Here is a 13,016-nt window from a genome sequence, read left to right on the forward strand (position 1 = left end):
CCTTCACATCCCCCCCCCCCTTCCTGAGAGTATAAAATATGCAGAATCCTACCCGGCCATATTGCCATGGGCCGTGTTGTCAAGGTGACAGAGTAGCTCCAGGGTTTGAGCGTTGCTTGATGAATCATCAGGGGATTCATGACTGCCTGATTCCAATTCCTTCGGCATCCTCCAAACAGCCGCACATGTCATGACTTTACTGTCTGAAGCTAAGGAACAGAGGATAATGTCAACAGATCACAGTATGGGGAGATGGAAGGGGGGGGAGGAAAGGCTTTCTGGAATATGGTTCATCAGTATTTTCATAACCATAGGCGAGTCACAGCACATCTGCCATTTAAAATATTTAAATAATCCTACTGAACTTTATTCTGACGATATGGCACACAGGCAAAATGATGGGTTACAAAGGAAGCAAGCAGTTTAACACAGAGCCCATAATTAGCATAGATTTAACTCAGATTTCTCACATTTTAAAGCCAAACATTCAGTGCATAACGCAACCCGCCTCAGAAGTAGTTTTCCAGGGCTGCTTCCCATATGTCCATTTCAATTAATATTGGAAATTACAGCGAGCCGTTGCTAAGAGTACCATTTTTCACCTTAATGCAGGCACAGTTTTTAAGGTCTCCCTCTCTGGCTTTGCTGGGTTGCCTTTAATTTGCATGTGCGGCACTAAATCACCTCCTCTGCAGAGAACGACATTTTTAAAGCCCTATACTTTCAGAGAGCGCCTGCTTCAGTCCTTTCAGCAGAAAGTCTGAACAATCCAATCTCTGAGTCCCTGGTTTATTGGCTCCCCAAAACATTTCAAACCCAAGGCCGTTGCCAGTTCCAGAATTTCCAGGAACGCACAGAATGGAAAACTATTGACATGCTTACAAGTGCTCAAAGACCCTTGTTGCTCTGTGGCACTTTTGACTCTCCAGATGTTGTTGGACTCTACATCCTGTCAGCCCCAGTCAGCATGGCCAATAGTCAGGTGATGTTAGTTGTAACCCAAAATCATACGGCAGGCCACAGGTTCCCCATCTGTAGTGTAATGGGTATTGGAGGTAATCCCAAAAAAGCTCCTGCTTCATGGAAGTTGTGGAAAGCTCTTGCACACCACAGTGAATAAATGAAACCAACCAACCCCAAGAACAAAGAGCGATATCCAACTAAGTCAGAGGGTGTCCTCCAAGTATGACTCCATATATAATTATCACCCCATATATGATTAACATGGAATATCCCCCAATATAGTCACATGAATACAAGTATCGCCAGTTCTGGTTTCTAATCCCTAAATCAGGCATAGGCAAACTCAGTCCTCCAGATGTTTTGGGACTACAAATCCCATCATCCCTAGCTAACAGGACCAGTGGTAAGGGATGATGGGAGTTGTAGTCCCAAAACATCTGGAGGGCCGAGTTTGCCTATGCCTGCCCTATATCATCCATGCTAAATTTATACCGTTGCAGACTCAGTGACAAATTTATTACCATCCTGATCTAGCAATGTTTCAAACACTCCGTAAACCAGATTTCAAAAGGTTATACAATAGTACAATGACAATGTGTTTACTATGTTCATATGTCTTTTCCCCCCCTTTGTATTTATTTATTTATTCATTCCCCTGATTGTTTGGCTTCTGCTGTTTAGTGTTGGGTGTACTTTTGTAGCACCACGAGTTATTCTGCAATCAGCGGGCATGTACACATTGAAACACAGAAAATTTCCAATAAATAGTTAATGCTTAACAAAAGGCTATGCAAAGATAGGGGAGAAAACCTGGTGAAAGCTGCAAGGAATGAACGGCTCAGCACGCAAAACCCCACATTTGGTGAAGAGCATAAAAAACAACAATGCTAATTGTCATTAGTGAAGGAAGACAATAAACTCCGCAGATACAAATGTTCCGAATTATTAGGCTTACAAACTCCATGATAAATGTAAAGTGCAGTTTTAGAACCTACTTCTAAACATAAGCCTAGAATGTGGATATAGGCTAAGAACTCTGCTTAAACACAGAACCTGTATTAGGCACTGAAAGTAGTAGCATTAGCATACAAGTGTTTTATAACATTACTTTTTACAACAACCCTATGAGGTAGGTTAAGGCGGGGACGATGACAGTGAATTACTTAAGGCTCTCCAATGAACTCCAGTGGCCAAAATGGAATCTCTACAATATGGCAGTCCAATCCTATTGGTTGAGCAACTCTATCCATCTGCATGTAGGCGAAACTAATAATCCATTGAGGTTCTCTGCAAAAGAGTGCATATTCGGGGAGTATGTGGCCCTCCAAAGGTTGTTGGGAGCACCAACAATGGTCAAAGATGATGGGGGTTATAGTACAACAACATCTGGAAAGCCACAGGTTCCCCATCCCTATTACAGAGAATGCATAGAATCATCCCTGCATCATAATGTGGAAAACTAAGGAGAGGGGGATGCAGAAGATTTTTTTTTTTTTATAAAATTTTTATTGGTTTTACGAAATTTTAAAGAACAAACAAACACTTAGGAAAACAAACATACACGTATAATTTCATAACATATTTTCATAAACCTCTTTTCTGGGACTTCCCCATACCCCCCCTTTCTGCATCCCAATGTCCATAATTTTATAGCAACTCCCAATTGTTACTTTCCAACCTCAGTCATCTTAGTCATCTCTATATTCTAACCTTATGTCACTCTATCCCTTTGTTCCTAAGAACCAAAACACTCTAACATTCATTGAGTTTATAATAGTCCTTAAGGTAACTTTTGAATTTTCTCCATTCTTCTTCCACTGTCTCTTTTCCTTGGTCACGGATTCTGCCTGTCATCTCGGCCAATGTCATATAGTCCATCACTTTCATCTGCCATTCTTCCAGAGTGGGTAGATCTTGTGTCTTCCAATGCTTTGCGATGAGTATTCTTGCTGCTGTTGTAGCGTACATGAAAAAAGCTCTATCCTTCTTTGACACCAATTGGCCGACAATGCCCAAGAGAAAGGCCTCTGGTTTTTTAGGAAAAGTACATTTAAGTACCTTTTTCATTTCATTATAGATCATTTCCCAGAAAGCCTTAATCTTCGGGCATGTCCACCAAAGGTGGTAGAAGGTACCTTCAGTGTCTTTGCATTTCCAACATTTGTTGTCGGGCAAATGATAAATTTTTGCCAGCTTGACTGGGGTCATGTACCACCTGTATACCATTTTCATAATGTTTTCCTTTAAGGCATTACATGCCGTAAATTTGATACCGGTGTTCCATAACCATTCCCAGTCATCTGACATGATGTTATGACCAACATCCTGTGCCCACTTAATCATAGCTGATTTGACTATTTCCTCCTGTGTATTCCATTTCAGCAACAAGTTATACATTCTAGATAAATTCTTAGTACTAGGTTCTAACAATTCAGTTTCTAATTTTGATTTTTCCATCTGGAAACCGATTTTCCTGTCCTGTTTGAAAAATTCCACTATTTGATGGTATTGAAACCAATTTTGTACCTTATGCTTCAGTTTCTCATAACTTTGCAATTTCAGCTTATCTCCATCATGTTCCAAAATTTCCCAATACTTCGGCCATCCGACCTCCATATTGAGTTTCTTCACTGCCTTGGCCTCCACTGGTGAGACCCATCTAGGGGTTTTGTTTTCCAACAGATCTTTATATCTTATCCAAACATTAAACAATGCTTTTCTAACAATGTGGTTCTTAAAGGCACTATTAACTTTGTCATACCATAGATATGCATGCCAACCAAAAGCATTGTTAAAACCTTCCAGATCTAAGATGTCTGTGTTTTCGAGGAGCATCCATTCTTTCAGCCAGCAAAATGCTGCTGCCTCATAATACAATTTCAAGTCCGGCAGGGCAAAACCCCCTCTTTCTTTAGCATCTGTCAATATTTTAAATTTAATTCTGGGCTTTTTGCCCTGCCAGACAAATTTCGAAATATCTTTCTGCCACCTCTTAAAACATTCCATCTTGTCCAGGATCTGCAAGGTCTGGAACAAAAATAACATTCTAGGCAATACATTCATTTTGATCACAGCAATTCGGCCTAACATTGACAATTTCAAATTTGACCATATTTCTAGATCTTTTTTGATTTCCGACCAACATTTTTCGTAGTTATCTTTATACAAATTCACATTTTTAGATGTCAAATAAACCCCTAGGTATTTCACCTTCTTGACCAGTGTCAACCCTGTCTCCTCTTGAAACTTCTCCTTTTCTATCTCTGTTAAATTTTTTCCTAAGACTTTGGTTTTTTGTTTATTCAGCTTAAATCCAGCTACCTGGCCAAACTGTTGTATTATTTCTAAAACCTTTTTCGTACTAGTGTTTGGCTCTTGCAAAGTCAATACTAGGTCATCTGCAAACGCTCTTAGCTTGTAATGTTTAGCTCCGACCTGCACTCCCTTAACCTGCTGGTCTTCCCTTATCATATTCAGCAACACCTCCAGAACTGAGATAAAAAGTAATGGGGAAATTGGACACCCCTGTCGTGTTCCTTTTTCTATCTTAAGTTCCTCCGTCACTACATTATTTACAATCAATTTAGCTTTTTGTTCAGAGTATATTGCAGCCATACCATTCTCAAAACCTTGACCTACCCCCATCCCATGGAGATTCTTTATCATAAAGCTCCAAGAAATATTGTCAAAGGCTTTCTCCGCGTCCACAAAGATCAATACTGCTTTAGTGTTTATGTTCACCTCTAGCTTTTCCAAAATATCTATCACATTCCTTACATTGTCTGCTAGGTGTCTTTTAGGGAGAAAGCCTGCTTGGTCCCTATGAATCTTCTCCATCAACACTCTTTTAAATCTTTTTGCCAAAATGTCTGCAAAGATTTTGTAATCCACATTAAGTAGTGATATTGGGCGGTAGTTCTTCAGTTGAGTCTTTTCAGTCTCTGTCTTTGGTATGAGTGAAATATATGCTTCTTTCCACGATTCAGGTGTCTTTTTTCCCTCAAGGATCTCATTACAGACTTCTTTTAGTGGTTGAATCAGCCATTCCTTCAGCGATTTGTAGTATCTTGAAGTCAATCCATCTGGTCCTGGAGATTTGCCCAGTTGCATATTCTGAATGGCAGCCTCTATCTCTTGTTCTGTTATTCTCTGGTTCAAATCCATCTTGTTTTGATGAAAGATTTTTTGTAGTCCATATTTATCAAGGAATTTATCTATATCTTCTTCATTTTGCGGGCCTTGAGTATAAAGCTTTTTAAAATAACTCAGGAAGCAATTTCTAATTTCATTAGGTTTAGAGATATTCTTTCCATGTGACTGTATTTAGTTTCTGCCTTTTCTTCAGTTGCCAGGCCAGAAGTTTACCGCATTTATTTGCTGATTCAAATGTCTTTTGCTTCATCTGCTTTATCTTCCATTCAATCTCCAGGTTCATCAATTCCATGTATTGTGATTGATATAACTTGATCTCTCTTAAAATCTCCTGGGACTTTGGTTTTGCTCTTAATTTTTTCTCTCCTTCTTTTATCTTTTCCAGAATCTTTTCTTTTTTCTCATTTTGTTTTTTCCTCTTTATTGAGTTTTGTTGAATCAAGAAGCCTCGCATCACCGCTTTGCTTGCGTCCCAGATCACTCTTTTCTCAACGTCAGCCCTCAAATTTATTTCAAAATAGTCTTTTAAGGTTTTTTGGGCCTTCATAAGGATCTCCTTGTCTCGAAAGAGGGCGTCATTCATTCTCCATCTAAATTGACCAGTTGTTGTAAGTTTCATTTCCATCTTCACGGCGTTATGGTCGGAGCAAGTTTTTGGGCAGATTTCCACCTTCTTAATCTTTGGGGCCATACCACTAGTAATCCAAATTTGATCAATTCTGGTCCAGGTCAACATTGCTTGGGAGAAAAAGGTTCCCTCTCTCTCCAGAGGGTTCCTTGTTCTCCATATATCTATCAAGTCCATGTTATCAGTCATTTCAAAGAAAGTCTTAGGAAGTCTCCCTTCCTTACTGATTGTTAGTCTTTGTGCCTTATCCATATTAGTGGAGACCACGCCATTCATGTCTCCCATAATTATCATATTGTAGTCCAGGTAGTCCGTCAAGGTTTCATGAAGTCTCTTAAAGAAGTCAGATTTGCCTTCATTTGGTGCATAAATTCCAACAACTAAAAGTTTTTCTCCTTGTACTTGTATCTCCACTGCCAAATATCTCCCTTGTTCATCTTTAAATATCATTTTTGGAGCCCATTTTTCTTTCACATATATTACAACTCCTCTTTTCTTAACTTTGTCTGATGAAACAAATTCTTGTCCTAGCCTTTTATTTGTAAGTAGTCTCCTGTGGGCTCTAGTTATATGAGTTTCTTGTAGACATATCAAATCCAGCTGTTCTCTATTCAATATATGGAATACTTGTCTTCTCTTCAAAGGCCCATTGAGCCCATTACAATTCCAACTAAGGAATTGCAAAGCCATCTTGTTATTTTCTTAAGGCTCCTCCAACAGCTCCAAGTTGTTGCTCTTCTTCTGATGGTGGTGGTTTTTGTCCAATCGAAAGATTCAGGATATCTAGTGCTCTCCTCTGTTCTGCCAGTACATCCACAGTCCCCTTCTGTAAGTCCTCCTGATTTCTTGCCAAAAATTTGTCTTTATCTTGAATTGTCTTTATTTTCACCTTTTTTGCCTTGTAGTCAAATGACAGTCCTTGTGGAAATTCCCACCTAAAGCGGATGGAATTTTTCTTTAACAAAAGAGCCAGGTCCTTGTAGAAGTTTCTTAAGTCCAAGATATATTTTGGGATGTCTTTAAAGATCTGTACAGTTGAGTTGCCAATTTGCAGGGCCTTTTCAAAATGTAGTCCTAATATTTTGTCTCTTTCCTCCTTGGATCTAAATGTAATCAGGCAGTCTCTCGGGGTCTTTCTGTCCTGTTTTTTACCCAGTCTAAAAGCTGTTGTAATTTTAAATTCGTCTTCCTCCAGATCCCAGCAGTCCACAAACTCCCGTGTCAGGTATTCCGCAAGATTGTCTCTCTCGTTCTCCGGAATCGATCTTAATTTCAAATTTCTCTCTTTTCTCTGTAACTCCCACAAGGCCAAAGTTGCATCATGCTCATAGACCTTCTTGGCAATCGGCTCTAATTTCTCTTGCGTCTCTCCAGCAACAGCTTTGGCATCTTCGGCAATTTGACGTGTAGTAGCGTTTTCCTCCACCAATTTATTTATAGATTCTGTGTTCTGGTTTAATCTTACTGATATTTCTGTTAATTTTTGTGTATTTTCTGAAGTCTGTTTTGTCAAAGACTCCAGAGTTTGATTTATCTTGAGCAGAGCGTCTGTCACAGCTTCCATAGAGGCAGCTGCTCCTTTTTCCTGTTCTGTTGTTCCTGCTGGTCCTGGAGTTGCAGCTGAAATTGAGCCTCTTTTTTTTGTCTGTTGCTGTTGCAGCTGTTGTTGTTGTTGCCTAATTTTGGCTCTTGTGACAATCTCTTCTTGTGCGCCACTCATGTCAAGGTCACTTCCCACGGGAGCTGTTTCCTGTTGGAAAATTCCACTGTCCTAGGCCGTGTCGAACTTTACTTTACCCTCTAGGGGGAGCAAATCAAAATGGCCATAAAATAAAGTGTCCGAGTACAAGAACAAAGGAGAATGTCCAAAGGTATAGAAAAGAGAGATTAACACAGTCAAAGTCAATATTGCTAAAAGCTTGTAGCTACAAATTGCCACAGTTTCCCAGTTTATGCTGTTTCTCCTTGTAATACACTGTAGCCAGTCACTATGTGAACTTTGTATCACAGTATCACTTTGCAGGCAAAAGTCAGTTCAGTGACCTATTGTTCTGAAAAGGCAGACCGTTTCGTACTTTCAATAGATGAGACAGCAGAGGATTTTTACTTCAGGTAAATCATGCAGTTTTTAAAGTCTCATTCACCTCCCCTCTGCCCTGCTAGCTAGAGGGGAGATCTAAAGTCTCAGTGCCCGGTTTGGTTAATTAAAGAGCGGGTTTCATCGGATGCAAGTTTAAAGTTCCGTTGCTTTCACTTTCATGCAGTCGGGGGGAGGCAGACTTCCTTGATTTAATCCCCCGCTTTTAGCTCAATTTTCAAGGTTTAAAAGGGTCCCAATTGTTTTTCAAATCCTACTCACGGGAATTCCGTCCAGATTTTCTTTTCAGGAAGAAATCGGCGCTCTCCGCTTATGGCGACGCGGCTTCACTTCGCAGGCTGGGTAGCGACTCTCAGCACCGCGCTCACTCCCGATGTCGATCCGTAGCCTTTAAAAAGGCTCTTTCACGGTACCGGGGGGCGCAAAGGTGCCCACCGAGTCTCCTTGTTCTCAGGCTTCAGCGCCTGGGATTTTAGGGGTCTCCCGCTCGCCGTAGCGGGTAAGACCCGAACTTGCGAAGCAGTCCTTCTCCGGAGCTCGGAGGCAGGACCGCCATTAAGCGCTGGCACCGACCGGAAGTCCCCGGGGATGCAGAAGATTGACAGAAATAAGCGTCATTTAATTTTGCAGAATCCGAATACTAAATGTACTCAACTAACAACGTAGGTAAAACAACACTAATAAATGAAGTCTAAGGTTGCTAAGTATGAATATCTGCTTCTTTGATACAAAATTAACTACTTCAGTTTCAGACAAACATTTCCTTATTACCTAGTTCAAGAGGGAAACATGAATAAATATTATCTGCTATTGTATGGTACAAGCATAGTGACTAACAGATTTCTTGGCTTAAACATGGTTTAGATCCTTTGGCTATTATTATACACTGGCAGATCACTAACATTGGGTGGAATTGAGCTACCACTACTTACTAACTAACTAACTAACTAACTAACTTATTTTCTATACCTCCCTTCATCCAAGGATCACAGAGCGGTTTACAATATAAAGTCACAAAAATATACAGTGGTACCTCTGGATGCGAATGGGATCCGTTCCGGAGCCCCATTCGCACCCTGAAGCGAATGCAACCTGCGTCCGTGGGTCGCGATTCGCCGCTTCCGCGCATGACGTCATTTTGAGCATCTGCGCATGCGGAAGTGGCGAAACCTGGAAGTAACGCGCTCCATTACTTCCAGGTCGCCGCAGAGCGCAACCCGAAAAGGCTTAACCTGAAGCGACTTCCAACCCGAGGTATGACTGTATAAAGGTAAAGGTAAAGGGACCCCTAACCATTAGGTCCAGTCGTGACCGACTCTGGGGTTGCGGTGCTCATCTCGCTTTGTTGGCCGAGGGAGCCGGCGTACAGCTTCTGGGTCATGTGGCCAGCATGACTAAGCCACTTCTGGTGAACCAGAGCAGTGCACGGAAACGCCGTTTACCTTCCCGCCGGAGCGGTAAATATTTATCTACTTGCACTTTGATGTGCTTTCGAACTGCTAGGTTGGCAGGAGCAGGGACCGAGCAACAGGAACTCACCCCGTCGCGGAGATTCGATCAGCAAGTCCTAGGCTCTGTGGTTTAACCCACAGTGCCACCTGCATATAACATAGTAACAAAATACTACCATAGTGTTTTTCTAACCCCATTAAGAAACCTGTCCTAGGTTAAGAGTCCAGTTAGTGCCATGTGCTCCCAAAAGAGAAATCCAGCAGGCAATTCTGCTAATGGGAAGAAGAGGTGGTTTTCAGCCATTCCACCCAGCACCCTCCCAAATCAACTCTGCAGATGAGGGACTCTCCAGAAGATGGTGGAAGGTGGCAAGGGAAATGGGCAAAAAACCACTCCCTCTCCTCTTCCATTAGTGAAGGCACCCACTGGAACAAAGGCCTGTTTCTGAGTGCAAAGGTACCAACTGGACTCCACCCGCAAGGTCCTGCCCTGTGGCACATTCCCCCTCGGAACACTGTACCTGGCCTAGGAATGACCAGTGTGTTGGGAAAACAAGATTCCGTGCAAATGTAATAAACTGACCAATTTTATGTTTCTTTGCTATCACTACAGGCCAAGCTACGGTTTGGAAACACTGAAGAGTGCCCCCCTTTAAAAAAGGAGGGGAACTAATTGGAGACTGGCTAGACAGATCTCTCACTTTCAAAGTACAATAGCTGCTAATTATATCAAGACCGTGCATATTTGCAGGCACAAGACAGTCTGTTGAGTAGGAAGGTATCAGGTTTTCGCATCTTGCAAACCTGGCTGACATTCCTTGGAGTCTAGCAAGCAGTCCTCCCTCTCCACTGAGAGGCTGTGATATGATGCATCTCTGTCCCGTCTGTGTGCCCAAAATACATTAGGAGCTTATTTTCTGGTCTGAGCCTATGTTGCTGTTTTTGGAGGCATTCTTCACACGTTTTTCTGAATTTCCATCTTGTGGAATGCTCTGATTTTTTCAGTGTTATGACATCTTGCAGTAAGGCCACAGAGTCTCAAACTAAGGGCATGGAGCCCTACAAATAGAGATACTTCTACCGTGAGAAGGAAAAGACTGGGCACATACCTGTGTGTACCTCTTGAGAAAAGCTCAGAAAAGAAGGTTCCCCCCAAACAGTCCAATAAGACCTGGGGGTGCTCAGTTGGCATAAAATGCTAACTAACTTTTAGGGGGAATGGAATACCCCAGAAAATCAAACGACAAACCTACTACAAACCTGGAAGGAAGGAAGGAACCAAAATTCAACTGGGCTTGACCAAGTTTTTGGGTATACTTAAATAGCTCTTTGTATTGCTGTCGCTATACATTTAGCCCCATAATATTTGTTATCCTTTGAAATTCAGAAGTCACTCTTTCTAGAACCTTTTCCTCAAACAATACCAGTAGAGAATGCATTCAGAAAGTCCTCAGTGCCAGTGAAAGTAATATGCTTTTAAGTTAGTCAAGACTAAACTTGCTCTAGTAATTTCAATGGGAATGTGTTGAAACTAACTTTAGATGGCTCAGGCCTATATATTTCCTAGGACAGTTTTCTAGCTTTGCCACACTTATCATAAATTGGTATCCAAAACGTTGCCAGGAGAGCTAACTTGGCTACACAAGGTTTTATTTTAATCTTCTCTACAGCACTTTCCGGAAGAACTGATAGACCTAAGTAGTTGAGTGGCCTTTGATCAGTCGGGAGAGATGGGCTGATAGAAACCAACTCCTAGAGGCCGAAGTCACTTCAGCCCCCCAATAAAATATTTGAGGGGCTGGGCCTCCCCAAAGTTGATGGGCATTGCCATTCAAATGGTGTGCATGCACCATGTCATGTGATCGATTTTGCAGGGTGGAGCTTACCGCCCTCCCTTCCAAAATTTTATTCATTGGCACTCCTAGATAGGCCTGGGTCCTTGAGAGAAGATATGAAGCAAATCAAAGTTTTTGTGTGTTTTTAAGCATTAAACCACCCTTACTAATACCCACACTCACCTAATGTAACCACAACTTTGGTGCCATCTGTTATATTCTTCAAACCAAAATGATTAAACACGCTGACATCTTGTTGGCAACATACGTTACTGAATGCTCTCTCATGCATCCCATAATCTACCCTTTGAAGGAGTTGCCTGTTACCAACCCTTGGAGTTTTAGAAACCAAGCAGTTCTACAACTCCTAAAAAGCTCATAACGTATTTTCATTGCCCATTACAGAGATGAACCCGTTATTTTTTGTCACTTACAAATCTGAAGTTTAAGGGGACGATTAAATCCTCACACTTCCTTCTTATTACTCACTCCTTTTACAGGTAAGCACTCAGAACTGCAGCAACGAAATGCTCAAAATACAGAAGTCGGCACATATCAATCTGGCCAAGTCACTGAAACGCCAGCTGATGTACTGACAATTGCTTAACTTGCTTAGAAAACAACATGTAGGGTGGAATTCAATGTAGCGCTAAGGAGAACGTTCTGTCCATGCAAGCATTTATGTTTGCTCAATGGAATGATAACCTGCCCCCTGCTCCCGCTGCCAAAGCTCTGTTCTAGAGATTCTCCCAACCATGCCCTGGCCTTTGCTACTGGGATGGAGTAGTTGAATCTGCCCCATTATTTCATTTTTGTTCGTCTTTTCTACAGCTGCAGGAGAGTAAGCTGAAGGCATGTGTACAGATCATTTAATAGATTTGCAAATTACATAGGTACATGTGTGGTATATCTATTTGTAAGACGTTCAAAATTATTTCAATTTGCACATATTACAGCTGCCACTTTTAGCCCTTTTGTTTAAAAATACAATCTATGAGCAACATAGTTCAAATATTTTATACCAATGGTGTTCAACTCAGGGTGAGAAAACGGTTCTATGGCTTAGATCAGCAACCTAGCAGTTTGAAAGCACGTCAAAGTGCAAGTAGATAAATAGGTACCACTCTGGCGGGAAGGTAAACGGTGTTTCTGTGTGCTGCTCTGGGTCGCCAGAAGCGGCTTAGTCATGCTGGCCACAAGACCCAGAAGCTGTACGCCAGCTCCCTCAGCCAGTAAAGCGAGATGAGCGCCGCAACCCCAGAGTCGTTTGCGACTGGACCTAATGGTCAGGGGTCCCTTTACCTTTACCTAGGTCTTTGAGGCTGGTCTGCCAGACTGTTTTGGGTAAACGGCGCCTGCCTTTACCATGCCTGATAACTATTGTGGAAAAGGGAAATTTTGAGTTATACTCCGTTTGCCTTCCCACAGCCAATACAGTGGTACCTCAGGTTACGTACGCTTCAGGTTACATACGCTTCAGGTTACAGACTCCGCTAACCCAGAAATAGTGCTTCAGGTTAAGAACTTTGCTTCAGGATGAGAACAGAAATCGTGCTCCGGCGGCGCGGCACCAGCGGGAGGCCCCATTAGCTAAAGTGGTGCTTCAGGTTAAGAACAGTTTCAGGTTAAGTACGGACCTCCAGAACGAATTAAGTACTTAACCTGAGGTACCACTGTAATAGATTTCTTCCCTTTTCCAATAAAAAGGAGATTCCATCTCTTTACAAGGAATGGTCTCTATGAGGTATGGGATTTGGTTTCCAATGTGATTTACATACTGTTTGCATTTCTGTGAAGGTTGGATGGCTGGAAATTATTTTGTACTGTGGTTTTGTACTTTATCTGTTGTGTCTGAAATAACACAATATAAAAGACTGTAGGCATTACAG

At 41.7% G+C, this 13,016-nt stretch overlaps 2 protein-coding genes across 5 annotated transcripts in view; one reads left to right on the plus strand and one right to left on the minus strand.

The window, feature by feature from the left end:
• The window catches only part of TRAPPC12 (trafficking protein particle complex subunit 12), a 227,915-nt gene that overhangs the window by 134,790 nt on the left and 80,109 nt on the right, over nucleotides 1-13,016 (plus strand). The window lies entirely within an intron of this gene.
• EIPR1 (EARP complex and GARP complex interacting protein 1) overlaps nucleotides 1-13,016 on the minus strand; it is a 66,450-nt gene that overhangs the window by 26,562 nt on the left and 26,872 nt on the right. For all 4 annotated transcript variants that reach the window (XR_014006797.1, XR_014006798.1, XM_081189178.1 and 1 more), the window contains exon 4: nucleotides 53-209. Coding sequence is in view for 2 of the 4 variants with exons in the window: in XM_081189178.1 (XP_081045304.1) it covers nucleotides 53-209 (157 nt within the window). In the remaining 2 variants the exon portion in view is untranslated. The remainder of the gene's footprint in view (nucleotides 1-52; nucleotides 210-13,016) is intronic.

The sequence above is a fragment of the Podarcis bocagei genome (assembly GCF_964188305.1).
Source record: "Podarcis bocagei genome assembly, chromosome: 3".
Classification (NCBI taxonomy): domain Eukaryota; kingdom Metazoa; phylum Chordata; class Lepidosauria; order Squamata; family Lacertidae; genus Podarcis; species Podarcis bocagei.